The sequence below is a fragment of the Ranitomeya imitator genome, chromosome 1 (assembly GCF_032444005.1).
Source record: "Ranitomeya imitator isolate aRanImi1 chromosome 1, aRanImi1.pri, whole genome shotgun sequence".
Classification (NCBI taxonomy): Eukaryota; Metazoa; Chordata; class Amphibia; order Anura; family Dendrobatidae; genus Ranitomeya; species Ranitomeya imitator.
In genome coordinates this window covers 796338516-796365485 of record NC_091282.1, presented here as the reverse complement: position 1 = coordinate 796365485, position 26970 = coordinate 796338516, and the positions used below count along the sequence as shown (strand labels likewise).

Here is a 26970-nt window from a genome sequence, read left to right as displayed (position 1 = left end):
TATAAGAGCTCGGCGTAGAGAGGCCCTCCGGCCTCCAAATCAACATATGCCCGCAAAATCCGGTCAGCAATGTTTAGATTTACCAGGTCAGAGCAGAGCTCCTCCTTCCAGGTTTAAGGTGCACTCTACCCGGGCAGTGGGCGCCTTCCGTCGGTGCACATATAGGGCCTCTGCCTTGCACCTCTACAGACCAATCATCGGTCCTCCACATGTTCGCGAGACTTCCATGCCTAGCTTCGGTGTATGCCGTCTTAGGTATGAAGACCTTGCAGGCGACGGTGGTGAGTTCCTCTGACCTAGATTGGAGTTGACTGCTGTTTCCGCCCCAGGGACTGCTTTGGGACGTCCCATGGTTTCCTGTGTCCCCCAATGAGGCGATAGAGAAAACAGGATTTTTGGTTGCTTACCGTAAAATCTGTTTCTCGGAGCCTTCATTGGAGGACACAGCACCCTCCCAAGTTGAACAGCTCTGTTTATTGTGTTATACTGTTAACGTTTGAGTTCTTTGAACACTCTTTGAGTGTTTGAAACTGTTAAACTGTAAAGCTCTGTGGAATTTGTCGGTGCTATATAAATAAATATTATTATATTATTATTCTTCTTTCTCTTTTACATGTTGCTTCTCCTACTGCTTTCTCACTAACTGAATATCCTACTTCCTGTCAGTGTGGTGTACACTGCAGAGGAGGAGCTAACTTTTATTTGCATAGTGTCAGCCTCCTAGTGGCAGCAGCATACACCCATGGTTCCTGTGTCCCCCAATCGAGGCTCCGAGAAACAGATTTTACGGTAAGCAACGAAAAATCCTGTTTTTTTTTCATTATTTACAGGCACATTCTGGAATCAGATAGTACCACGGGGTACGGCATCCACCACCAAATGGATACATGTTTTCTCGTCTGCTTCCCCAAGTAGAGACGGTATGTAATAATTTTTAAGGCCTTGATAAACCTTTAATAGGATCCATTAAAGGGGCCCTACCATCTGATAATGTGATGACATATCGCTAGGATTCGCCATCACTCTGTGATCGTGTGGATCCCATTTCGGAAAATGGAGGGGCCAGTCGGTTGGTGTTGCACTCTGTCCCCTTCACTCCTTTCCTTGCACAGCGATGCCTTGGACCCTCTGACCTGCAGTGCATCCCCACCTAAGGGAGTGGGCACTGAGCCCTGTGCATGGACCCATTCTATGTTGTTGGATTCCCGTTGTATCCTAGCAAAATACCCCCTTTTTAGGATGTAATTAACTATATATGTCTGACTTAACATTTCCTACTATACCCGGTGTCTCTGACTTCATCCAGTTTGGTGCTGTCACCTTTGCAGGAAGTGTCTTATGGATATCCCAAAGCAGAAAAGACCTGTTCTGCTTGAGTGATCTGTCTGCTCCCTATAGACCGTCCACAGCGCAACTTCCCCCAGACATGGAGATGATCCACATGTCAGCCTGCGCGGATGCTGTCTGGGCTCTGGATCAGCACGGTGCGGTACTGATCCGCACTCTCTCCAAGACCTGTCCAACAGGAATGCATTGGACGAGACTGGATCTGTCTCAGCTGGGTAAGTGTATGAATAAAATAAAAAAAATCCCATATAATTTAGGTTTGTAAATCTGCTGGAAACTGAACAGTTCTGCTTCATCTTTGTTGTACCCAACATTTGCTGTATCTGCAGGGAGACACTCAGGTAAGGTGTCCCTATCAGCGCTCTATACTTGGAGTGCTCGCACCGAGTGGCGGGTTTCAATGTTGTAGTTACTCCTGAAAACCGAGAGAAGACACTTAGTACGGGTATGTGCGTGTCACAGAATGTCCCAGCGCGCGGGGCACAGGACAGCCACTCGGCTCTGTAGGTGATATTCAATGCCACCCGGGCGGCCGCTGACGTCCGTCCCAACATATTTTAACAGCTGGAGACCCGTGTGACAGCGATACTTTAGACAAGTCATGCAAAGCTGTGAGGCCCCTGCACCAGGACCACTCAAGATTAGTCTCTGAGCCTGGAATGCTGTTTTTAGGAGGGCAATGATTTACGTTCCCTGAATGTTGTTGCTGGGTTTTCTTTTGGAATACAAGCAAAAGTTTAGGGAAGTTTTTATTCTTTATAAAATATATTTTTTATTACACCGATTAATGCAACAACATAAAAAAAAGCGTGCGCCCTTGCTGGGTTCATCAGTGGCAATAAGCCTTGCTGCAACTGCACCTTCCAAATCTGCTCCGATCCACACAGATTTTTCCCGTCTGATTTGGTGCAGCATTTTATTCCAGTAGTTTTTTTTTTTCTTTTAGAAGCTACGTTGGTTCAGCCGTGACAACGAAAGATGTCCCCATTTAACCGTTTAATACTCAACAGTTTTTTCCAGCAGCTGCAAAGTGTCTAGAAATCAGAACTGCACCAGACTCCGGATTTACATGGGATTCTTCTTATTCTCCCTTACATTTCAGAATGCTATGAATCATTCCCAATTTATCATTTCGTGTTTTCCTTGTAATGTGCGAGTCGTGTGCACTCACATTAGACTGCTCAGCATTGCTGCTCCCAGTACCTTATTTTTGCACGCAGCGGACGGGCCAAGTTCCTGTTACTCTCCAGAAGATCTGCTCTGGAGTAACCAGATCTGGCCATGCCCGCCGCCTGCGTACCAGGATTGCCGTGCCTGCCGCCTGCGTACCAGGAGTGCCGTGCCTGCCGCCTGCGTACCAGGAATGCCGTGCCTGCCGCCTGCGTACCAGGATTGCCGTGCCCGCCGCCTGCGTACCAGGATTGCCGTGCCCACCGCCTGCGTATCAGGAGTGTCGTGCCCGCCGCCTGCGTACCAGGAGTGCCGGCGCTAAGCTTTCACATCATTAATACTCAGTATGAGCAATTCCTGAGTCCCATCTTCCCACCAGCGGTCAGTCCATCCCCAGCAAGACCTCGCAGACCTTTCTGCTGGTTTCAGTTTTGTTTCCAGCTTTTCTTACACCATTGTGTGGGTGGAATGTGCCCTGCTTTGTTTGGGGTGTGGTGTCCGGAGGTAACCGGCAGGGATCTCGCATGTATTTACACTGAGATCTGCGCTTTGTCTATTTCTCATAAATGACTTGTTTTTGGAGTTGCTTGGACACTGTGACTGTTTGCAGCCAGGCTCGGTCTTGTGCAGAATTCCTGCCGCCGCTTCCTGCTTGTCAGTATTTTCTTTCCTTTTGTACCTCCAGTAGTTAAGGTGACGTCCAAGGCTTTTGGCTTGTACACTCATCTGTGCCGCCAGAACCACCGACCTCACCTTACGCCACCAGTGTTGGCACTGTCGCGTGTAAGTTTGGTTCTCCGAATGCGCGGCTTGTACTTCTCTTCTCTCCTTTTTACTATATATTTTTTTAGGCCATAGATAGTGTTCAGGCTTTGAAGGCGCCATAGATGTCGGATCTGGCTCGGGTCCCCACTGACCACATCAATGGTTAATCTGCACCCCTGAAAGTTTTAGGGCACAGTTTGGAAAAAAAATGGTGTATTCCCTAAATAATGTATTTGGGGGTCACGAAGTGCGTTAGACGTCCTCATACTGGGCTGAACTCTGTGCAAGGGCTGAGGGTGGGGATGGACGGTGTTCGGTGGGATACATTCCTAGGTCTTGGTTTTATAGATCATACCCCTTATAAATAGTGAATATTGGGCCAGGACTGTGCTCAGGACACGGCCTGTTTTATGTATTGTAGCGCCAAATGTCTGATGACCACACATACTTTTCCTCCAGGTCCGGTGAGGCTCTGCAGCCTGTCCTGCGGCAACCAACACATCTGGGCATGCGACACCAGTGGGGGGATATATTTCCGAGTGGGAACTCAACCCCTTAATCCAAGTATGATGCTGCCTGCCTGGATCATGATCGAGCCCCCCATACAGGTAATATGGACAAGTAATGGACTGTTATAGGGGTTGTCCAGAATTACAGGAACAGCGCCACTTCTTGCTTTGGGTTGTGTCTGGTATTACAGCTCAAGTCTACTGAAGTGAGAATAAGCCGCAGTACCGCACCTAACCTGAGGACAGGTGTGGCACTGTTTTGGAAGATGGCAGCCATGGTTTTCTAATCGTGGACTTTGTCAGTGAATAGGTGTCTGTAGAGGCCATCTGTGAGATGAGCGGCGTCCGGGAGAGCACGGATGCGTTATCAGCTGGGGGATTAAGGTTTATTTATGCAACCCCTTTAATTATTTCCATCTTTTCGGTTTGTGTTGTGGATGAGTGAGAAATATCATTTGCTGAGCGCTGATCCGATGCAGCTGTCTCACAAAATGGACATCAGTCCGTCGAAGTATTCGGAGAATCTGCACCCGTCTGCCGCCGCTGCATACTTTCCACATGAGCTTCCGCATCGTACCTGATGTAACGCAGGGATCTGTGTGTAAACAGCGCTCCGTCCAGGGACGACGTTCTCTAAATATAACCGTAACCTCAAATGGTGCGAACAGGAAAGACCAGAGCTGCGCTCCCACTGCCGCCCTCCCCGCCGCTGCCCTCCCTGCCGGCTCCTACCCCGCCGCTGCCCTCGCAGCTTTTGAAGGGGCCCAGATATCAAAAATGGACTTCACTATCTCCACCTGCTCTTAGTGAATAGACGTTTGTTTTTTTGCTTACAAATCCATGTTGATTTAATTCTACTCGCACAGCTGAGAAATTGTTACAATGTAACTATGCAGGTCTGTAGATAATTGAGCTGCTGCCCTGTTGGGAATTTCCACAGTACATTGTTGCAAAACGTCCGCTGTAATAAGGAGTGAGGGGTCCATTCAGTGACAGGAAGCAGAAATTGTGTTTATTTATATTCACACTATATTAACCCCCTTTTTTCATTTTTGCAGCCAGTAGGAATCATTCTGATAAATGTTTACTCCGGTCCAAATGACAATATGCTGTGGACGCTGGACAACAAGTGTAACGTTTACGTCCGACTTGGCATCACCGAGGAGATGCCCGTCGGGGTAGACTGGGAGTATGTGCCTGGTAAGAACAGAGCGATGGGCCCGTTCATCTTCATTGTATCTTATTATAAAAAAAATATATATATATATATATATACATACACACACACACACACACACACACACACACACACACACACACACACACACACACACACACACATATATATATATAATGTATTTTTTCTAAATAAGATTCTCTGGTGTATACAGCTCCCATGCAGACCTGTGTGTCTCCATGGTTACAGACTATAAACAGACCCTATGCAGTAAGCTCCTGTAGCTCCATCTGCCTCCTCTCGCCTTCCTGCTTTCAGATTACTGCATGATCTAAGCACAGAGTTTGCTAGGTCTGCAGCAGAGCTGTGTACATAAAACGATAGATCTTTTAATCCAGACTATATGCAAAGTTAAGAAAATGAGTTGCAGAAGTATGCATGCTCTTCAAGCTTTTGCCATCTTGTCTCCGTAGGTTTACAGGCATGTCATCTGGCAGTGAGTGCGAGAACCGTCTGGGCCCTGTGTCAAAACGGGGATATCGCTAGACGGTATGGGATCACAGAGAAGAACGCGGCCGGGGACTACTGGAAGAAGATCCCAGGCAACATGTCGTGGGTAACGGGTACGGGCATAACATACAGCAAGAGCTATTTCCCAGGGAGGAATTTGTGCATGAAGTTTTTTAGATGTCTGCTCCTAAACATTTCTTTCTTTCAGCTGAATGGTGCCAATGTTATGTACCGATTTAACTTTCTCAATTTATCTTCATAAATATTCTGATGCAGAGGGCCAATTCCCCTGCGGAAACGCATGTAAACATTATGTGGGCTACCAACAGCCACCACTAGGGGGAACTCACTGCATACAGATTTACAGAAGAGCGCAGTGTGATGCAGGGAGCTCCCCCTAGTGGTGGCTGCAGACAGAATCTTATCCTGTATCTCTGTATACAGAGAACTCCCCCTAGTGGTGACTAGACGGGATCTTATCATGTATCTCTGTATACAGGGAGCTCCCCCTAGTGGTGGCTGCAGACAGGATCTTATCATGTATCTCTGTATACAGGGAGCTCCCCCTAGTGGTGGCTGCAGACAGGATCTTATCATGTATCTCTGTATACAGGGAGCTCCCCCTAGTGGTGGCTGCAGACAGGATCTTATCATGTATCTCTGTATACAGGGAGCTCCCCCTAGTGGTGACTACAGATATAATCTTATCATGTATCTCTGTGTACCGGGAGCTCCCCCTAGTGGTGGCTACAGACAGAATCTTATCATGTATCTGTACACAGGGAGATCCCCCTAGTGGTGGCTGCAGACAGAATCTTATCATGTATCTGTACACAGGGAGATCCCCCTAGTGGTGGCTGCAGGCGAGCAGGATTGGAACATCTCGGGAGATTCCTCCTTCCACAAACACAGATATCAGGGCTCCGACCCTGGCGCGTTCCCACCATTCTGATATTTATGACTTCTCCTTTGGATAGGTCTTCAATATGTTGTAAACCGACAATGATTGTTACTGATAATGTGTGGTTTCTTTTTCAGTGACGTCCCAGGACGATGTTTGGGGTGTGAGCAGCTCGGGGTCCCTGCTCCAGCGTCTCACGAAGATGTACAGCCACCACCCCGACATTCCAAAGTGCGACGGCATCTTGGCGCAGTCCGACTTCGAGGACGAGTGGGAGGTAATCTGAGTGAGCGCTGCTGCCAGAACCGGCTGCTAATCTACGTGATAATAGTTCTTATGCTGCTAAATCGCCTGTGTTGTCCTTATTAACACACCCAGCACTTTGCCTGGTCCGGAGCATTTCCACATTGTGTCCGTACCCTTGTTACAGACTTCGTTATTTCTGGATGGACTGAGCATCGGCCGTCATGTTAGCCGCTTCCTATAGCTGAATTATTAGATAATGTGCGGGGAGGAACGCCTGGTATCCTCACTGGTCCGGATCCCCCATAACCATCTGGTAATCTCCCACTAAACAATGCTGCCATCGATCTCACGTAATGTGTAAAGGGGTCTCCCCACCACATAATGGCGGTCTCCGTATGTTGTGCCATAACAGTGATCTCTGAAGTTTCCACCCCGGACAGGATGTGATGTCCTGCGGCGGATCAGTGAAGGAGCCATTCGTTGTGGGGGTCCTAGCGTTCTGCCTCCTCACCGGTCACTGACAGATCCTAACCTGCAAGTTTATGAAATTTTAACCATTTACTTCTAACTAAATTAATTTGACGATTTTTATAAAAATAAGTAAATATATATGTATAATATTATTATTACAGACCACCCACCAAAACAAAAATGATTTAAGTCTTGGAGTCGTCTGCTTCTGTCACTCGGATTTAACAGAGTTCATTTAGTCCTTTTTTTTTTTCTGAACAATTTGGGTAAGATAAGATGTGATCACCCTGACTGTCATTTTTCAACTTTTCAGTTATCTCGTTTTTCCTAACATACCCAGTTGGGAATAACCCTGTATTATCTGATCGCTTGGGGTCTGACCACTGGGACCCCTTTACCAGTCCCTGGTTAGAGTGGGACATTGTAATGTTGCGTGTGCTCAGCCAATGGGATCCCGAAAACACGACGCTGTAGAATGGAGCCATGGGACTGTTAGGCTATATTCACACTTAGCGGTTTTTACCGCGGAACCGCCGCGATTTTGATGCTGCGGGTCCGCAGCAGTTTCCATAGCGTTTACAGTAACATGTAAACCCTATGGAAACCGCAAACCGCTGTGCACATGCTGCGGGAAAAACCGCGCGGGAACGCAGCGGTTTACAACCCGCAGCATGTCACTTCTTTGTGCAGAATCGCTGCGATTCTGCACCCATAGGAATACATTGAACCGCTTACTTCCCGCATGGGGCTGTGCCCACGTTGCGAGAAGTAAGCGGATAATGTGCGGGTGGTACCCGGGGTGGAGGAGAGGAGACTCTCCTCCAGGCCCTGGGAACCATATTTGGGGTTAAAAAATAAAAAATCTGGTTATACTTACCCTCTGATGTCCGGAGCTCCTGGGCGCTGCACGCGGCTGTCCGGTCAGAGTTGCTGTGCGACCAGGACCTGCGGTGACGTCGCGGTCACATGACCGTGACGTCACAAAGGGTCCTTCTCCCACAGCATCTTAGGAACCGGACCGCCGGGTGCAGCGCCCAGGAGATCCGGACATCAGAGGGTGAGTATAACCAATATTTATTATTTTTAACATTACTATTGATGCTGCATATTGCTGCATATGCAGCATCAATAGTATAGGCGGAAACCCGCAGCGGAAAACGCGGAACAAACCGCGATAAATCTGCAGGGAGAACCGCAGTTGTTTTGCCCTGCAGATTTACCAAATCCGCTGCGGGAGAACCTGCAGGGACCCGACGCAAGGTGTGAACATAGCCTTAATGGGAAGTGTTCCTGCACAACCCTGTTGGAATGGGGAGGTGGCCTCGCATGTGCACTCCTATCTCTGGCAGCCCCATAGACCAAGAATGGAGCAGTCTGGATTGGTGGGATCCCGGTGATTAGCAGGTGATCACCAATTCTTTGAATAGGGGATAACCTGCTAATTTGGGAACAGCATCTAGTGCTGTCTCGGTAATTATTTAGTAAGACTAGTCATGTAAGTACACCCATGCGGGAGTTGCACCCACAGTCATGTTGACTGTTTCCCACCACCAAGTGACTGTTGACAACCCGTCCAGCTTCTGTATTGGTGGCTGTCTGTGCCGTGCGTCACCCGACTTTTTCAGGAGAAGATATATAAAATTAATATATGGAAAGAACGACTTTTTTTTTTTCCTGGGGTGTTCCTCTGTTACGTCTGGATTAATCACTGCCCCCATCGTCACAGACTTTTAGCACATTTGTCTGCCATTTTCTATATAAATCGTTGCAACTTTTTTTTTTTGTTGCTAGTTTCCGAATCCCAGTCTTTTCCGCCAAGGTGTGTCTGATCATCACTCACTCTTCAGTTCTAGGATCTAATGCTGTTATTAGTCATGTCACCAGGTGTAGGAAGGGTTAATGAATGTATCTGCACGTAATTCTCCGGCCTTTATGAGCAGGATGCATTTTGTTACAGTGACCTCAGAATAGTTTTTTTTTTTCTTTTATATCTTGCAATGTGTATTGTCCTGTATGACCGTGGGGTGTAGTGGATACGGGCTGCTAATTTATTGTCCTCTAGGTGTCTGGCGTCACCGTTTATACGACCTCCTCTCCCTTTATTATTGTTGGTTAAATAAAACAATAAAGCCATTTTGTGCAGGTTCTTATTTCTTATGAGTTATTCTTCACCAGCCACCGTCTCATGGCCGACTTCGTGCGTCCCACACCGCGGGGATTTGAAGATATGGTGCCAATTTTCTTGCCTTGTATGTTGCAAAGAGTGAAATCTGCTACAAAATATGCACTTGGCATGTGCAGGCTTTGCAGGGCTGTCTCAGTAAGGCAGCGTGCGAGCACAATCTACAGGCGAGAGCCATGTCTGTGCATTTCTCATATATAGAAGCAGATGATGGTAAGGCCATTTGCAATATACAAACGTGAGACTACATCCAGCCCGTGCCTGAAGATCATCTGACGGAGGGTCGTTGCTGTCAGTAAGGATGTGTTAACCCCGCTAATGGCCAGCTGCTGTCCGCTTGTTCCTGCTGTCCCCTGTCCACAAGGGCTGTGACCTTCGCCTCGGCACAGCGTCTGTTCTGCATTTTTGCAGGAGAGCAGTGTTTTGGATGCGGATGTAACAGACCTGCTCAGGTGAGAACCGGCCGAGCTGCACCCAGAGGAATCCACTGACTGTAGATATTATCGCAAGCGCTATAGTGTCGCTCTGCACATGGCCAGGACCCCTATAATATGGTCTATATGGATATTTACAGCCATTACTGCACCTCTGTCTCCTGCACTTCATGTATATACTTATGTTTACACCCATTGATTCTCCTCTGTCATGAACCTTATCTGTCTCCAGCACCTTACAGCCGTGACGTGTCCATTCACTAAGGGTCCTCTTCTGTTTTCGTGCTCGTGGTGCAATGTTAGATCTCCACACCCCCCACCTTGTGACTTTGTGATCTTTATCTCTCATGCAAGCGTGCTTCACTCCTTAAATACTCTGTGCTGCTGACTGCGGGAACATGTACATACAGTAATTGTGTGTGACCTGCTCTTATCCACATGTCTCCGTTCCCCTCTACATTTCAAAAACCTGACCTGCACATCCAAACATAGACTAAGTGTGAACAGGTGCTGAACCTAGAGTCGCCAACTCGTATATAAATAAATAAGGCAGCACACTGCAGCGCTAGAACATACAAACTTGAAATACGAAATTTGAACTGCCATTACTGCACTAGAAATATGAAAAACATAGACTAAGTGTGTTTTAATTACAGCAGGTCCAATACCCCTCCATAGAGAGAGAGAATTTTAGTCTAGGAAGAGGTTTCACATGTACCCATTCAGATGGAGACGTTTATTCTCAGCGAGGTAAGGCAAGCATAGGACCTGGTATAAGAGAGATGCCGTAAAGTGGCTACCAGGTACACATAAAGTTGGCCATTTTTATGCGCTAAACGCTCTCATTTTTCATATTTCTAGTGCAGTAATGCAGTTCAAATTTCGTATTTCAAGTTTGTATGTTCTAGCGCTGCAGTGTGCTGCCTTATTTATTTAACTATATACGAGTTGGCGACTCTAGGTTCAGCACCTGTTCACACTTAGTCTATGTTTGGATGTGCAGGTCAGGTTTTTGAAATGTATTCTCTAGCCCTCTGATCGTGCACTCCGCCTTCTAGCCACAGGTGTTTTAATTACAGCAGGTCCAATACCCCTCCATAGAGAGAATTTTAGTCTAGGAAGAGGTTTCACATGTACCCATTCAGATGGAGACGTTTATTCTCAGCGAGGTAAGGCAAGCATAGGACCTGGTATAAGAGAGATGCCGTAAAGTGGCTACCAGGTACACATAAAATTGGCCATTTTTATGTGCTAAACGCTCTCATTTTTCATATTTCTAGTGCAGTAATGCAGTTCAAATTTCGTATTTCAAGTTTGTATGTTCTAGCGCTGCAGTGTGCTGCCTTATTTATTTAATTATCCGTTCCCCTCTAGTCATGGCACAGCCCCCATTTATGTATAATCGTGTGAATAGCTGGGTCATTGCCCCATTATACACTGCTCAAAAAAATAAAGTGAACACTAAAATCCCACATCCTAGATATCACTGAATGAAATATTCCAGCTGTAAATCTTTATTCATTACATAGTGGAATGTGTTGAGAACAATAAAACCTAAAAATTATCAACGTAAATCACAACTAATATCCCATGGAGGTCTGGAGTTGTAATGAGGCTCAAAATCAAAGTGGAAAATGAAGTTACAGGCTGATCCAACTTCAGTGAAAATGCCTCAAGACAAGGAAAGATGCTCAGTAGTGTGTGTGACCTCCATGTGCCTGTATGACCTCCCTACAACACCTGGGCATGGGCCTGATGAGGTGGTGGATGGTCTCCTGAGGGATCTCCTCCCAGACCTAGACTAAAGCATCTTAGAACTCCTGGACAGTCAGTGGTGCAACGTGAAGTTGGTGGATGGTGCGAGACATGATGTCCCAGATGTGTTTAATCGGATTCAGGTCTGGGGAACGGGCGGGCCAGTCCATAGCTTCAATGTCTTCATCTTGCAGGAACTGCTGATACACTCCAGCCACACGAGGTCTGGAATTGTCCTGCATTAGGAGGAACCCAGGGCCAATCGCACTAGCATATGGTCTCACAAGGGGTCTGAGGATCTCATCTCAGTACCTAATGGCAGTCAGGCTACCTCTGAAGAGCACATGGAGGGCTGTGCGGCCCACCAAAGAAATGCTGACCCACTGCCAAACCGGTCAAGCTGAAGGATGTTTCAGGCAGCAGATCGCTCTCCACGGCGTCCCCAGACTCTGTCACATGTGCTCAGTGTGAACCTGCTTTCATCTGTGAAGAGCACAGGGCGCCAGTGGCGAATTTGCCAATCCTGGTGTTCTGTGGCAAATGCCAAGCATCCTGCACGGTGTTGGGCTGTGAGCACAACCCCATCTGTGGACATCGGGCACTCGGACCATCCTCATGGAGTTGGTTTCTAACCATTTGTGCAGACTCTTGCACATTTGTGGCCTGCAGGAGGTCATTTTGCAGGGCACTAGCAGTGCTCCTCCTGTTCCTCCTTGCACAAAGGCTGAAGTAGCAGACCTGCTGCTGGGTTGTTGCTCTCCTACGGCCCCCTCCACGTCTCATGGTGTACTGGCCTGTCTCCTGGTAGCTCCTCTAGACACTACGCTGACAGACACAGCAAACCTTCTTGCCACAGCTCGCATTGATGTGCTATCCTGGATGAGCTGCAACACCTGAGCCACTTGTAGAGTCCATCTCATGCTACCACGAGTGTGAAAGCACAACCAACATTCAAGTGACCAAAACATCAGCCAGAAAGCATTGGTACTGAGATGTGGTCTGTGGTCCTCACCTGCAGAACCACTCCTTTATTGAGTGTGTCTTGATAATTGCCAATAATTTCCATCTGTTGTTTATTCCATTTGCACAACAGCATGTGAAATTGATTGTCAAACAGTGTTGCTTCCTAAGTGGACAGTTTGATTTCACAGAAGTTTGATTTACTTGGAGTTATATTCTGTTGTTTTCCCTTTATTTTTTTGAGTAGTGTGTAAGCATTCTCTTCTGAAATACTGCTGCTGGGAATACCACTTCTTCAGTGTAACGGTCTGTGTCATGACCTCTCACTTGTCTCCATTCCCTGCCCTTGTTCTTATGAACATCACCACGTATATATAATGTAAGTGCTGTTCTCCTGAATTCCTCTGTTCTGCGGGGAACACCCCCTCTATCATGCGGCTCTGTGACGTGACCTCTTGTTTCTGTTACCCATCCTCTTACTCTAACATCATGTGCTAAATTATCTTCATCGTATTAAGCTGGCATATCAGCATGCTTCTTTCCTTAAATACTCCCGTGCTGCTGCGAACCTGCCTCCCACCTTGTAACTCCGGGGCTTTGACCTCTCACTTGTCTCCATTCAACACAGGAGTATAAGAGCCCTGTGCACACACTACATTAGCGGCAACCTCTCCGGAAATACCCCGTGCTGCTGCTGATTAACCATTTTTATTTTTAAACTTCTGAGCAACTTCCCACTTGCCCCCGCTTTGATCCTTCCAATCCTGTCTCTCACTCATGGCCACCAGTGATGTGATTACTGGGGTAACTGGGATGGAAGTGGTCACAGACCTATGGACGGATGGGATGCTCCCGTTGTGCTGTGATACATTGTACACCGGCTCCCCTGTATTCATGTTTTGTGCTGTTACATTGTATCTGTTATGTCTGAGGAAGAACAATAACAGTTTTGCTCGTAGTAAATATTATGAATGGCAGATAAGAGAACGTGGCCTTGTGTGTAGTGATGTGAGGCGTCTCCGCCCTGTGGGCAAGTGAGATAAGCGAAAACAGGCGCCGTGGTGTGGTCAGTACGTGACACGCTATACATGTCACTGGGGGGTAAAACCAAAGAAATGAGCAGAACAGAAGGAATAATTCCCCCATAATATATGAGGATGCAGAGCTTATCCTTAAAGGGACACAACTGAAGAATCACTAGGAAAATAAGCAGCTATCTCTGCTTCCGACTTGTCCCTTTTAATAACAGAATGATCAGACCTAATGGAATCCAATGTCTTATCCTTGTCTCTGCCATCAAGGGAGAGATGGACACACAAATAGTCCCCCAATTTTGTAGGGTTTGCTGCATTTGCATATTTTTTTATCTTAAGTGCACCAAATTTACTAAAGGGTTAATCTGTGTATTAAAGAATATGGGCTGGTCTGACAGATAGGACCCCCAATACCAAAAAGAGAGACTTGACATGCGCCATTCAAGAAACTGCTGGAAAATAGCTGAGTAAAACTTGTTAATGAGAGCCTGTTAGCCGAAAATGACTGTTCAAACCAAGCACCAGCGCTCGGTGCACACCTGTCATGGCCATCGGGTTCAGTCCACCTTCTAACTTTACATCAATCTCTGCCCTCGCTCCTGTAAAGCCAGAGCTGCCAATCAGGAAGGCAGAGACGTTTACAAGAAAAATGGCCACAACAAGGGTGCACTGAGCGCCTGTGCTTGGTTTGACCAGTCAATACTCCCTTTAAGGGTGAGTAACCCTTTAATAGGCATGTGCCTCTTCATTTATTGGCCCTTTCTAATCCAGCCAGAAATTGTTTAAATCTGACAGGTGTAACCCTTATGTGTCTGGATGAGTTGTATCCATGCCCGCTATGCCATTCACTTACAGCAAGCAGAGCATGAAACTAGTGAGGAATTGAACGGCGAAGCAGAACGTTGCTGAACTTGTCAGTACATAGGTATATATATTAGATTGAGGGTGGGGGGATCTAACCTCTGGACCCCAATGATTCTGTGAATGAAGGGGCTCCAATGCTGGTACATGCCAAATCAGTGCTTTACCCCTTTCAGGATACGTGAGAGTTTCAGACATTGGATCCCCCTAGTGATGGCTTAGCTATGTGAGGATGAATTCAATTTTATGCCTTCCTGTGGCACACAGCCTACTTGCTGGTCTAAGAAGTTCTGCAGCAGACTGATTTCTTTCTTTTGATACGCTGCTTTATCGCTGAGAGTTTGCTTCCAGACTGTGATCACAGGACTATACATTAGGGAATTGCTCATTAAGCAGTTGGATAAAACAATGCATATTACCCCCAGAACCCGAGCTGAGTCCCCTCATATAATGATGCCACATAAAGTGCAATAATTATTTTATTTCTCAGACAATCAAATCCAGAAAGTGCAGAAGCCGGAAGACTCTGAGGTAGTCGGAGGGGAGTCTCCAGGCACATAAATATCTGTGCGTTTTATTGTAAAGTGCTTTGTACTGAGCTGCATTTCCCCATCCTTTGCCTTGGCAGTGCATATTGGGAGTTGTGGTTTTGCAGTACCATGAAACCTAAAGATGGCGTATCTCTGCTCTGAAATTTCTGCAAGGCCCAGCAATGCACGGTGGTAACAGGCCCACTCCCCCTATGGACTAGAGGTTCGCTTATCCCTTGCTATTAAATAAAATCAATAAAATATCTAATAATAAAAGTCTAAAAACAGAACCAAAGTGCAAATGATGCAACAAATATATAAAAAAAGCTACAAGTCCCCATGAGGTTTTTGTATTAATATTCCAAAACCTCTCAACAGGTAAAATCTGAATATAACGCCCTTATTCCAGCAATAACAGGCAAACTGGTGCTGGATTATCACATTTTCTGGATTGTTAGGCTGGTGAAACACTATATAGAACGTATAAGGGTATAGACCCTGTAGGAAGCCACCCAACAGTAAAATGCCTCCCCTCTTTAAAATAAAGGACTATTCCTTACACAAGACTTAGCACCTATCCATAGAATAGGTGGTAAATGTGTGATTGCTGGGGGTCTGGCTGCTGAGACCCCTCTTGATCATGACAATATGGGGCTCACAGTCCACTGTGTGAATGGAGTGGTAGTGAGCTTGTGCCACCATCACTCCTATAGGGATGAGTGCAGAACTTCTGATGAGCCTGATATTGGGCTCCTATGGCAAATGCAGGGAGGTCATCACGGATAATAATGGGTAATCACAGCTGTGCATGAAGATAGGAGATGGCAGCTATTTATAAAGGGGAGGCTCTTTGATTGGGGCATGGCCTTTTGGGACATGTAAGCACCCGTTATGGGGATAACGCTATCTCAGTGCAGAAACGGGTACATATTCCTCTATCAGTCCCTGGCACAGACCCCAGTGACAGATTGTGGGTCAAGTGTCTGCGTGCTATATGCCACCCTATGGACAGGAGTTTGTTGGGTGGGCTTACATACTCATGCTGAACCATGAGACTACTCATGAAAAAGGAGGCTCTTTATTGGGGGATTTGCTTCTGTAAGGCGAAGGGTCTCAAGAAGTCCGGTAGAGAGATCTCCTCCAGGGCCTCTGGGAACCTGTCAGCAGGGAGGGCCCTGAGCAGCGTCTGCATAGACAGGGTGAATAGGGTCGGGGGAGAGGTGCCGGCCAGCCATCTGTATATGTCCTTCCCCAGCCCCTCCTGCCAGGCTGTGCCATCCTCCAGCAGCCGCTGCCGGGTGCAGAGGGGTATACCCCTTGGCATGTACAGGAGCAGAGAGTCCAGACACAGCCTCTTAAGGTGCATATCCTGCAGACTGGCCCCTATAAGGTGCAGAAGAATGTCCAAGGGCGTCTTGCCACAGCAGTCATTAATGTATGGGCAGGCTCCATGCCCCAGCAGCAAAGTTAGACATTCAACCCGCTGCAGCTCACAAGCCAAGTGTATGGGGGTCTTCCCACCTTCCACCCGTTGGCATCCCCGCTGGTTGATGTAGACAGTCCGGCTTTCGGAAGGGAATGTCCGGAGGGTGCGCAATATTTCTTGCAGGATCTGTACTCGGTTGTAGCGTACGGCCATGGTGAGGTGAGGAGCTCCCGACTGGCAGCAGCTGAAGCTTTTGCTTGGCACAGCAAGTGCATCGTTTGGAAAGTGGTTGAGCAGGTAGCGGGCATAAGCCAGATGATCGTGCACCAGGGCGTAGAGCAGGGCTTCAGACGGGGAGTATGAGCTAACTATGCCGCCTTCCTCCCAGTGTAACACCTCCATGAGCCGCATGTCCTCCAGTACCCACACTGGGAGCAGGTCCCGCACTGCCTGGTAGAAGGCGAACGAGGTCTTCTTGCATTGCTTCTCAGACTGGTACTCCGGTGATCGCGGTGCCCACTGAATGGTGCCAGGCATCTCGGCTTCAGAGCACTTACGGGTCCACAGTTACCATCACACCACCGCTTCTCCTGAAATGGCAAAATATACATTTTGTGATTGGTCACCTCTGACTTACAGGGGAAAATACACTGTATACATTACGGGATCATTAGCAGGGTGGGGGACGTTACACCAACATATGCTCGATAGGGAATCATTACAACCACTGTGCTAATAACTGCATCGGAGCAGACCTGGGAACATGGCAGCCCATGGGCCACATCCTTCGGCTTAGAAATCTAATGATCGGCAGCGGTACACTTAACGAAGCAGATAGTAATCCCGCCACGACCTGTGAATACAATCTTTAAGGATTTGGTTGCTCGACCATGCACAAAGATTGATGCCACATCAAACGGCCAAAATATAATTTCATCCGTCCTGTGTGTGCATCTGGAAGACAAGGTGGATCATTCTGCTCCAGAACCACACTTTAGGCTTAATGAAAAGATACTTGGGCTTCGTGCACATGTGATAAGTCAGTCAATTGACAAACAAAGGAGTTGTTCGCCCTTAAAGGAATTTTTGGCAAACTGAACTTTGCTAACTATTAAAATGACAGTAATTAGGAATGCACTGGGTATCTAATGGATGGAGGTGGAAGTAGGCCCTCACTTCATGTAGTCACATTCACTGCACACTCCCGAAGTCACACACAGGAAGGATCTTCTTCAGGTAATCTAGTTACATCACAGAGATGAGAAGATTATTCATCTACTTATGATTCTGGGGACAATAAGACAGATGTTTCAACTTTCCAGTGTCGATGAAAGTAAAATGAAGATTGAGCGGTGTAATATAAGGGAAACCACCGACGTAAAGTGTACAAATACACAGAAATCCACATACATACACAAATGTTGTCATTAAGATATCCCGTTATAATGCATGAAGAGAGATAAGTCACAGAAATAAAGGCACGTAATAGCATTATAGACATAGGTATCAAATATGGTATAAGACTATTCATTTGTTATTGCTCACCGGCGCCGAGATGAGGGGACCAAGAATTAAGAGACTGTAATGGGCGGACTGGCTCGGAGAATGAAGCCGTCACGCTTGGTTCAGGAGACCCAACGGCCAGTCTACGCATTGAAGTGCAATTTATACGGTCATCTGAATGCACCCTAATAGAAAGTCGTAGCAGCGCCAATGTTGAACGATGGCCAATTGTGGTGTCACCACAGTGCCAAGTAGATAATGAGAGAGCGGTGTCTGAAATGGGGCAGTGGAGGCGAGGTGACGAGGGACAGCCAAAAAGTGTATCTTGGCGGTTGCTTTGGACGCAGAACTGGGGCTACAGTGGAGGCGGATGCCAGGTGCGTGTCACACCAGTCCGGGGAGTCTCTCGGAAATTATTATAGGGGTTTCAGAGAAGGTGGAACGCTCAAGAAATATCTAGGGACGCGTCAGTATGGGAAAAAGCGAGCAAGAAACATGCACTGTCTGGAAGAATCTGGTATACGTCAAGAATGGATGGTAGAAGGCAGAAAAGCATCCAGCAACAGTAATAGAAACTGACTTTAAAAACATTATTTATTAGTAACTATTAAAATATCAAAAGATTTAAAATCAAACACTAGATCTATGCATTTCGAGCACTAGGTCTTTTAATCATAGCTATTAGTGCTCAAAACCGCGTAAGCCTACTCTGTGTGATTTTAATTATTTCCTTTTGATATTTTAATAGTTACTTATTTTATAGTACTTTTCCATTGCAGTTGTTTCATGCCTTTCTGCCTTCTCCCTGATCGTTTTCACCCGGGAGCCGGGCGGTGGTCTCGGACCATGCACCGTACCCTTATTAGACTGAACCATACCTGGACAGGATCAGCCAATTTGATCATTTTTCTTTACCTTGGTCCAAGAATCGATGGGACAAAAACAATAAAACATACGGAGACACATACAAATCAGAGTCAAATATACAGCGAGCAGGCAGAGCAGTAGCATAGTATATAGTGTGGATACACAAAGTATCAAGGTGCACGTAAATAAACCTGGAAGATAAGTGTAGATAGTGGAGGCTGACACTCTGAGAATGATACATCTGACCAGATAATCATAAGCGTCAAGGTGTCTAATGAATTCCAATTCCATGACACCAGTAAGTCATCCCCTCGCTCACACCCCGAGGGGCTGCGACTGGAAGAGTGTATCCAGAACCATTCTCTGTTTGAGGAGCCTCACATGATCGCCGCCTCCATCACATGAAATATTAATTGACACACTGTGTCTTCTATCCTCCTCATGATGTGGTATAAGAAGCCACGGTTAGGCACATCGTATAGTGGATTTATAGTTTGGGGTCCTGTGTGGTCTCCCCCACATAATAATAATAATTGTATTTATATAGCGCCAGCATATTCCGCAGCCCTTTACATATAGTAGATCTCAGGTGATCGGGTCAGATTGATCGCATTGGAGGCAGAGGAACGTGCCCGACCTCCTGCTACCCAGTGTTTGCTGTCAGATTTCACATGGTGGTCACAGGTTGTGTGATGTTTTCAGACACATTATCGGTTGCATGTGAAATTCAGTGATATGTGGATATTATCAGGAGCTGTTAATGAAAACGCTTTCATTTCAGAGATAACATCGTTTGAAGAGCTGGATGGGATCCATTGGGAGAGACGAGACTAGTCCAATGCCATAGCTGTGCAGTCCGGCCCTGTTTATGCCTCCCGCAGTTTGGGCAGCATGAATCTAGTGACAGGTTCCCTTTAAGATCACCCTGATGCTTTCGCTCTCCACCACAGCCCCAGTGTCTCATGTAGTCCCTTGTGAAAATTAATTGCCAACTTCTCCATTAGAAAAATTCACTAGACTAAGGAATACTTCAACGGGAAGGTTCACGGCACCAATATTTGTGCTAGAGTGGATTATTATACAGGTATAGAGATTGTGACTTAGGTATAGAGATTAGTACACAGGTATAGAGATTGTTACTCATGTATAGAAATTAGTACACAGGAATAGAGATTGTTACTCAGGTATAGACATTATTACACAAGAATAGATATTGTTACGCAGGTATAGACATTATTACACAGGAATAGATATTGTTACACAGGTATAGATTATTTCACAGGTATAGACATTATTACACAAGAATAGAGATTGTTACTCAGGTATAGACATTATTACACAGGTAGAGATTATTTCACAGGTATAGAGATTATTACACAGGTATAGACGTTATTACACAGGTATAGACATTGTTAGGCCTGTCCCACACGTCCAGATAATTCCGGTACCGGAAAAATCGGTACCGGAATTATCCGTGTCCGTATGCTTACGTAGCACATCAGTGTGGCACACGTGCGGCAGCTGTGTGCCGACTGAGGACCACACGGACCGTGCAGGAGACAACGCTACAGTTAAGCGCTGTCCCCTGCGTGCGGTGCTGAAGCCGGTATTCATCCCTTCTTCCCAGCAGGTATAGACATTATTACACAAGAATAGATTGTTACACAGGTATAGACATTACAGGTCCTTCTCAAAAAATTAGCATATAGTGTTAAATTTCATTATTTACCATAATGTAATGATTACAATTAAACTTTCATATATTATAGATTCATTATCCACCAACTGAAATTTGTCAGGTCTTTTATTGTTTTAATACTGATGATTTTGGCATACAACTCCTGATAACCCAAAAAACCTGTCTCAATAAATTAGCATATTTCACCCATCCAATCAAATAAAAGTGTTTTTTAACCCCTTCCCGACCTTTGACGCCACGTAGGCGTCATGAAAGTCGGTGCCAATCCGACCCATGACGCCTATGCGGCGTCATGGAAAGATCGCGTCCCTGCAGATCGGGTGAAAGGGTTAACTCCCATTTCACCCGATCTGCAGGGACAGGGGGAGTGGTAGTTTAGCCCAGGGGGGGTGGCTTCACCCCCTCGTGGCTACGATCGCTCTGATTGGCTGTTGAAAGTGAAACTGCCAATCAGAGCGATTTGTAATATTTCACCCATTATAACGGGTGAAATATTACAATCCAGCCATGGCCGATGCTGAAATATCATCGGCCATGGCTGGAAATACTAGTGTTCCCCCACCCCACCCCTCCGATCGCCCCCCCACCCCCCCGATCTGGCCGGTACACTGCTCCGGCTCCCCTCCGCCCTGTGCTCCGCTCCCCCCCGTGCTCGTGTCCGCTCCCCCCGTGCTCCAATCACCCCCCCGTGCTCCAATCACCCCCCCTGCACTCCGATCCACCCCCCCCCGTGCTCCGTTCCACCCCCCCGTGCTCCATTCCAGCCCCCCCGTGCTCCGTTCCACGCCCCCCGCGCTCCGTTCCACCCCTCCCGCGCTCCGATTCCCCCCCCCGTGCTCCGATCCCCCCCCCCGTGCTCCGATCCCCCCCCCCCGTGGTCCCCCCCCACCCTATCATACTTACCGATCCAGCCGTGGTCCCGTCCGTCTTCTCCCGGGCGCCGCCATCTTCCAAAATGGCGGGCGCATGTGCAGTGCGCCCGCCGAATCTGCCGGCCGGCAGATTCGTTCCAAAGTGCATTTTGATCACTGAGATATAATCTATCTCAGTGATCAAAATAAAAAAAATAATAAATGACCCCCCCCCTTTGTCACCCCCATAGGTAGGGACAATAAAAAAATAAAGAAATTTTTTTTTTTCCACTAATGTTAGAATAGGGTTAGGGTTAGGGGTAGGGTTAGGGTTAGGGGTAGGGTTAGGGGTAGGGGTAGGGGTAGGGGTAGGGGTAGGGTTAGGGGTAGGGTTAGGGTTAGGGCTAGGGTTAGGGGTAGGGTTAGGGGTAGGGTTAGGGTTAGGAATGTGCACACGTATTCTGGTCCTCTGCGGATTTTTCCGCTGCGGATTTGATAAATCCGCAGTGCTAAACCGCTGCGGATTTATGGTGGATTTACCGCGTTTTTTTCTGCGCATTTCACTGCGGTTTTACAATTGCGATTTTCTATTGGAGCAGTTGTAAAACCGCTGCGGAATCCGCACAAAGAAGTGACATGCTGCGGAATGTAAACCGCTGCGTTTCCGTGCAGTTTTTCCGCAGCATGTGTACAGCGATTTTTGTTTCCCATAGGTTTACATTGAACTGTACACTCATGGGAAACTGCTGCGGATCCGCAGCGTTTTCCGCAGCGTGTGCACATACCTTTAGAATTAGGCTATGTGCACACGGTGCGGATTTGGCTGCGGATTCGCAGCAGTGTTCCATCAGGTTTACAGTACCATGTAAACATATGAAAAACCAAATCCGCTGTGCCCGTGATGCGGAAAATACCGCGCGGGAACGCTGCGTTGTATTTTCCGCAGCATGTGAATTCTTTGTGCGGATTCCGCAGCGTTTTACACCTGTTCCTCAATAGGAATCCGCAGGTGAAATCCGCACAAAAAACACTGGAAATCCGCGGAAAATCCGCAGGTAAAACACAGTGCCTTTTACCCGCAGATTTTTCAAAAATGGTGCGGAAATATCTCACACGAATCCGCAACGTGGGCACATAGCCTTAGGGTTAGGGTTGGAATTAGTGTTGTGGTTAGGGGTGTGTTGGGGTTAGGGTTGTGATTAGGGTTATGGCTACAGTTGGGATTAGGGTTAGGGGTGTGTTGGGGTTAGTGTTGGAGGTAGAATTGAGGGGTTACCACTGTTTAGGCACATCAGGGGTCTCCAAACGCAACATGGCGCCACCATTGATTCCAGCCAATCTCGTATTCAAAAAGTCAAATGGTGCTCCCTCACTTCCGAGCCCTGACGTGTGCCCAAACAGTGGTTTACCCCCACATATGGGGTACCAGCATACTCAGGACAAACTGCGCAACAATTACTGGGGTCCAATTTCTCCTGTTACCCTTGTGAATCTAAAAAAATGCTTGCTAAAACATAATTTTTGAGGAAAGAAAAATGATTTTTTATTTTCACGGATCTGTGTTGTAAACGTCTGTGAAGCACTTGGGGGTTCAAAGTGCTCACCACATATCTAGATAAGTTCCTTGGGGGGTCTAGTTTCTAAAATGGGGTCACTTGTGGGGGGTTTCTACTGTTTAGGCACACCAGGGGCTCTGCAAACGCAACGTGACACCCGCAGACCATTCCATCAAAGTCTGCATTTCAAAAGTCACTACTTCCCTTCTGAGCCCCGACGTGTGCCCAAACAGTGGTTTACCCCCACATATGGGGTATCAGCGTACTCAGGAGAAACTGGACAACAACTTTTGGGGTCCAATTTCTCCTGTAACCCTTGGGAAAATAAAAAATTCTGGGCTAAATAATTATTTTTGAGGAAAGAAAACGTATTTATTATTTTCACGGCTCTGCATTATAAACTTCTATGAAGCACTTGGGGGTTCAAAGTGCTCACCACACATCTAGATAAGTTCCTTTCAGGGTCTAGTTTCCAAAATGGGGTCACTTGTGGGGGGTTTCTACTGTTTAGGCACATCAGGGGCTCTGCAAACGCAACGTGACGCCCGCAGAGCATTCCATCAAAGTCTGCATTTCAAAACGTCACTACTTCAATTCCAAGCCCCGGCATGTGCCCAAACAGTAGTTTACCCCCACATATGGGGTATCACCGTACTCAGGAGAAACTGGACAACAAATATTGGGGTCAAATTTCTCCTGTTACCCTTGGGAAAAATAAAAAACTCTGGGCTAAATAATTATTTTTGAGGAAAGAAAACGTATTTATTATTTTCACGGCTCTGCATTATAAACTTCTATGAAGCACTTGGGGGTTCAAAGTGCTCACCACACATCTAGATAAGTTCCTTTGGGGGTCTAGTTTCCAAAATGGGGTCACTTGTGGGGGGTTTCTACTGTTAAGCCACATCAGGGGCTCTGCAAACGCAACGTGACGCCCACAGAGCATTCCATCAAAGTCTGCATTTCAAAACGTCACTACTTCACTTCCGAGCCCCGGCATGTGCCCAAACAGTGATTTACCCCCACATATGGGGTATCAGCGTACTCAGGAGAAACTGGACAACAACTTTTGGGGTCAAATTTCTCCTGTTACCCTTGGGAAAATAAAAAATTGCAGGCTAAAAGATCATTTTTGAGAAAATAATTTTTTTTTTTTTTTTCATGGCTCTGCGTTATAAACTTCTGTGAAGCACTTGGGGGTTCAAAGTCCTCACCACACATCTAGATTAGTTCCTTTGGGGGTCTAGTTTCTAAAATGGTGTCATTTCTGGGGGATCTCCAATGTTTAGGCACACAGGGGCTCTCCAAACGTGACATGGTGTCCGCTAATGATTGGAGCTAATTTTCCATTTAAAAAGCCAAATGGCGTGCCATCCCTTCCGAGCCCTGCCGTGCGCCCAAACAGTGGTTTACCCCCACATATGGGGTATCAGCGTACTCAGGACAAACTGGACAACAATATTTGGGGTCCAATTTCTCCTATTATCCTTGGCAAAATAGGAAATTCCAGGCTAAAAAATCATTTTTGAGGAAAGAAAAATTATTTTTTATTTTCATGGCTCTGCGTTATAAACTTCTGTGAAGCACCTGGGGGTTTAAAGTGCTCAATATGCATCTAGATAAGTTCCTTGGGGGGTCTAGTTTCCAAAATGGGGTCACTTGTGCGGGAGCTCCAATGTTTAGGCACACAGGGGCTCTCCAAACGCGACATGGTGTCCGCTAACAATTGGAGCTAATTTTCCATTCAAAAAGTCAAATGGCGCGCCTTCTCTTCCGAGCCCTGCCGAGTGCCCAAACAGTGGTTTACCCCCACATATGAGGTATCGGCGTACTCGGGAGAAATTGCCCAACAAATTTTATGATCCATTTTATCCTACTGCCCATGTGAAAATGAAAAAATTGAGGCGAAAAGAATTTTTTTGTGAAAAAAAAGTACTTTTTCATTTTTACAGATCAATTTGTGAAGCACCTGAGGGTTTAAAGTGCTCACTAGGCATCTAAATTAGTTCCTTGGGGGGTCTAGTTTCCAAAATGGGGTCACTTGTGGGGGAGCGCCAATGTTTAGGCACACAGGAGCTATCCAAACGCGACATGGTGTCCGCTAACGATGGAAATAATTTTTCATTCAAAAAGTCAAATGGCGCTCCTTCCCTTCCGAGCCTTACCATGTGCCCAAACAGTGGTTTACCTCCACATGTGAGGTATTGGTGTACTCAGGAGAAATTGCCCAACACATTTTAGGATCCATTTTATCCTGTTGCCCATGTGAAAATGAAAAAATTGAGGCTAAAAGAATTTTTTTGTGAAAAAAAAGTACTTTTTCATTTTTACGGATCAATTTGTGAAGCACCTGGGGGTTCAAAGTGCTCACTATGCATCTAGATAAGTTCCTTGGGGCGTCTAGTTTCCAAAATGGGGTCACTTGTGGGGGAGCTCCAATTTTTAGGCACACGGGGGCTCTCCAAACGTGACATGGTGTCCGCTAAAGAGTGGAGCCAATTTTTGATTCAAAAAGTCAAATGGCGCTCCTTCCCTTCCAAGCCCTGCCGTGCGCCAAAACAGTGGTTTACCCCCACATATGAGGTATCAGCGTACTCAGGACAAATTGGACAACAACTTTCGTGGTTCAGTTTCTCCTTTTACCATTGGGAAAATAAAAAAATTGTTGCTAAAAGATAATTTTTGTGACTAAAAAGTTAAATGTTCATTTTTTCCTTCCATGTTGCTTCTGCTGCTGTGAAGCACCTGAAGGGTTAATAAACTTCTTGAATGTGGTTTTGAGTACCTTGAGGGGTGCAGTTTTTAGAATGGTGTCACTTTTGGGTATTTTCAGCCATATAGACCCCTCAAACTGACTTCAAATGTGAGGTGGTCCCTAAAAAAAATGGTTTTGTAAATTTCGTTGTAAAAATGACAAATCGCTGGTCGAATTTTAACCCTTATAACTTCCTAACAAAAAAAAATTTTGTTTCCAAAATTGTGCTGATGTAAAGTAAACATGTGGGAAATGTTATTTATTAACTATTTTGTGTCACATATCTCTCTGGTTTAACAGAATAAAAATTCAAAATGTGAAAATTGCGAAATTTTCAAAATTTTCGCCAAATTTCCGTGTTTATCACAAATAAATGCAGAATTTATTGACCTAAATTTACCACTAACATGAAGCCCAATATGTCACGAAAAAACAATCTCAGAACCGCTAGGATCCGTTGAAGCGTTCCTGAGTTATTACCTCATAAAGGGACACTGGTCAGAATTGCAAAAAACGGCAAGGTCTTTAAGGTCAAAATAGGCTGGGTCTTGAAGGGGTTAATAACAAACAAAAAAACCATCAAATAATAATGTTCAGTTATGCACTCAATACTTGGTCGGGAATCCTTTGGCAGAAATGACTGCTTCAATGCGGCGTGGCATGGAGGCAATCAGCCTGTGACACTGCTGAGATGTTATGGAGGCCCAGGATGCTTCAATAGCGGCCTTAAGCTCATCCAGAGTGTTGGGTCTTGCGTCTCTCAACTTTCTCTTCACAATATCCCACAGATTCTCTATGGGGTTCAGGTCAGGAGAGTTGGCAGGCCAATTGAGCACAGTAATACCATGGTCAGTAAACCATTTACCAGTGGTTTTGGCACTGTGAGCAGGTGCCAGGTCGTGCTGAAAAATGAAATCTTCATCTCCATAAAGCATTTCAGCCGATGGAAGCATGAAGTGCTCCAAAATCTCCTGATAGCTAGCTGCATTGACCCTGCCCTTGATGAAACACAGTGGACCAACACCAGCAGCTGACATGGCACCCCACACCATCACTGACTGTGGGTACTTGACACTGGACTTCAGGCATTTTGGCATTTCCTTCTCCCCAGTCTTCCTCCAGACTCTGGCACCTTGATTTCCGAATGACATGCAAAATTTGCTTTCATCAGAAAAAAGTACTTGGGACCACTTAGCAACAGTCCAGTGCTGCTTCTCTGTAGCCCAGGTCAGGCGCCTCTGCCGCTGTTTATGGTTCAAAAGTGGCTTTACCTGGGGAATGCGGCACCTGTAGCCCATTTCCTGCACACGCCTGTGCACGGTGGCTCTGGATGTTTCCACACCAGACTCAGTCCACTGCTTCCTCAGGTTCCCCAAGGTCTGGAATCGGTCCTTCTCCACAATCTTCCTCAGGGTCCGGTCTCCTCTTCTCGTTGTACAGCGTTTTCTGCCACATTGTTTC

The 26970-nt window shown here is 46.4% G+C and overlaps 2 protein-coding genes across 6 annotated transcripts in view; one reads left to right on the top strand and one right to left on the bottom strand.

Annotated features, from left to right (window-relative positions):
• The window catches only part of TECPR2 (tectonin beta-propeller repeat containing 2), a 62010-nt gene extending 52764 nt beyond the window's left edge, over positions 1-9246 (top strand). For 3 of the 4 annotated variants that reach the window (XM_069737855.1, XM_069737846.1, XM_069737875.1), the window contains 6 exons: positions 831-920; positions 1329-1562; positions 3742-3890; positions 4850-4991; positions 5442-5580; positions 6517-6890. In XM_069737855.1, coding sequence (XP_069593956.1) covers positions 831-920; positions 1329-1562; positions 3742-3890; positions 4850-4991; positions 5442-5580; positions 6517-6748 — 986 coding nt within the window. In that variant the 3' untranslated portion in view covers positions 6749-6890. Of the gene's footprint in view, positions 1-830; positions 921-1328; positions 1563-3741; positions 3891-4849; positions 4992-5441; positions 5592-6516 lie in introns of all 4 variants that reach the window. The other variant, XM_069737865.1, reaches the window with a different exon arrangement.
• Positions 9247-15189: 5943 nt separating this feature from the next.
• Positions 15190-26970, bottom strand: part of ANKRD9 (ankyrin repeat domain 9) — a 75887-nt gene continuing 64106 nt past the window's right edge. For both annotated transcript variants that reach the window (XM_069737834.1, XM_069737825.1), the window contains exon 2: positions 15190-16868. In XM_069737834.1, the coding sequence (XP_069593935.1) occupies positions 15931-16815 (885 nt within the window). In that variant the 5' untranslated portion in view covers positions 16816-16868 and the 3' untranslated portion in view covers positions 15190-15930. The remainder of the gene's footprint in view (positions 16869-26970) is intronic.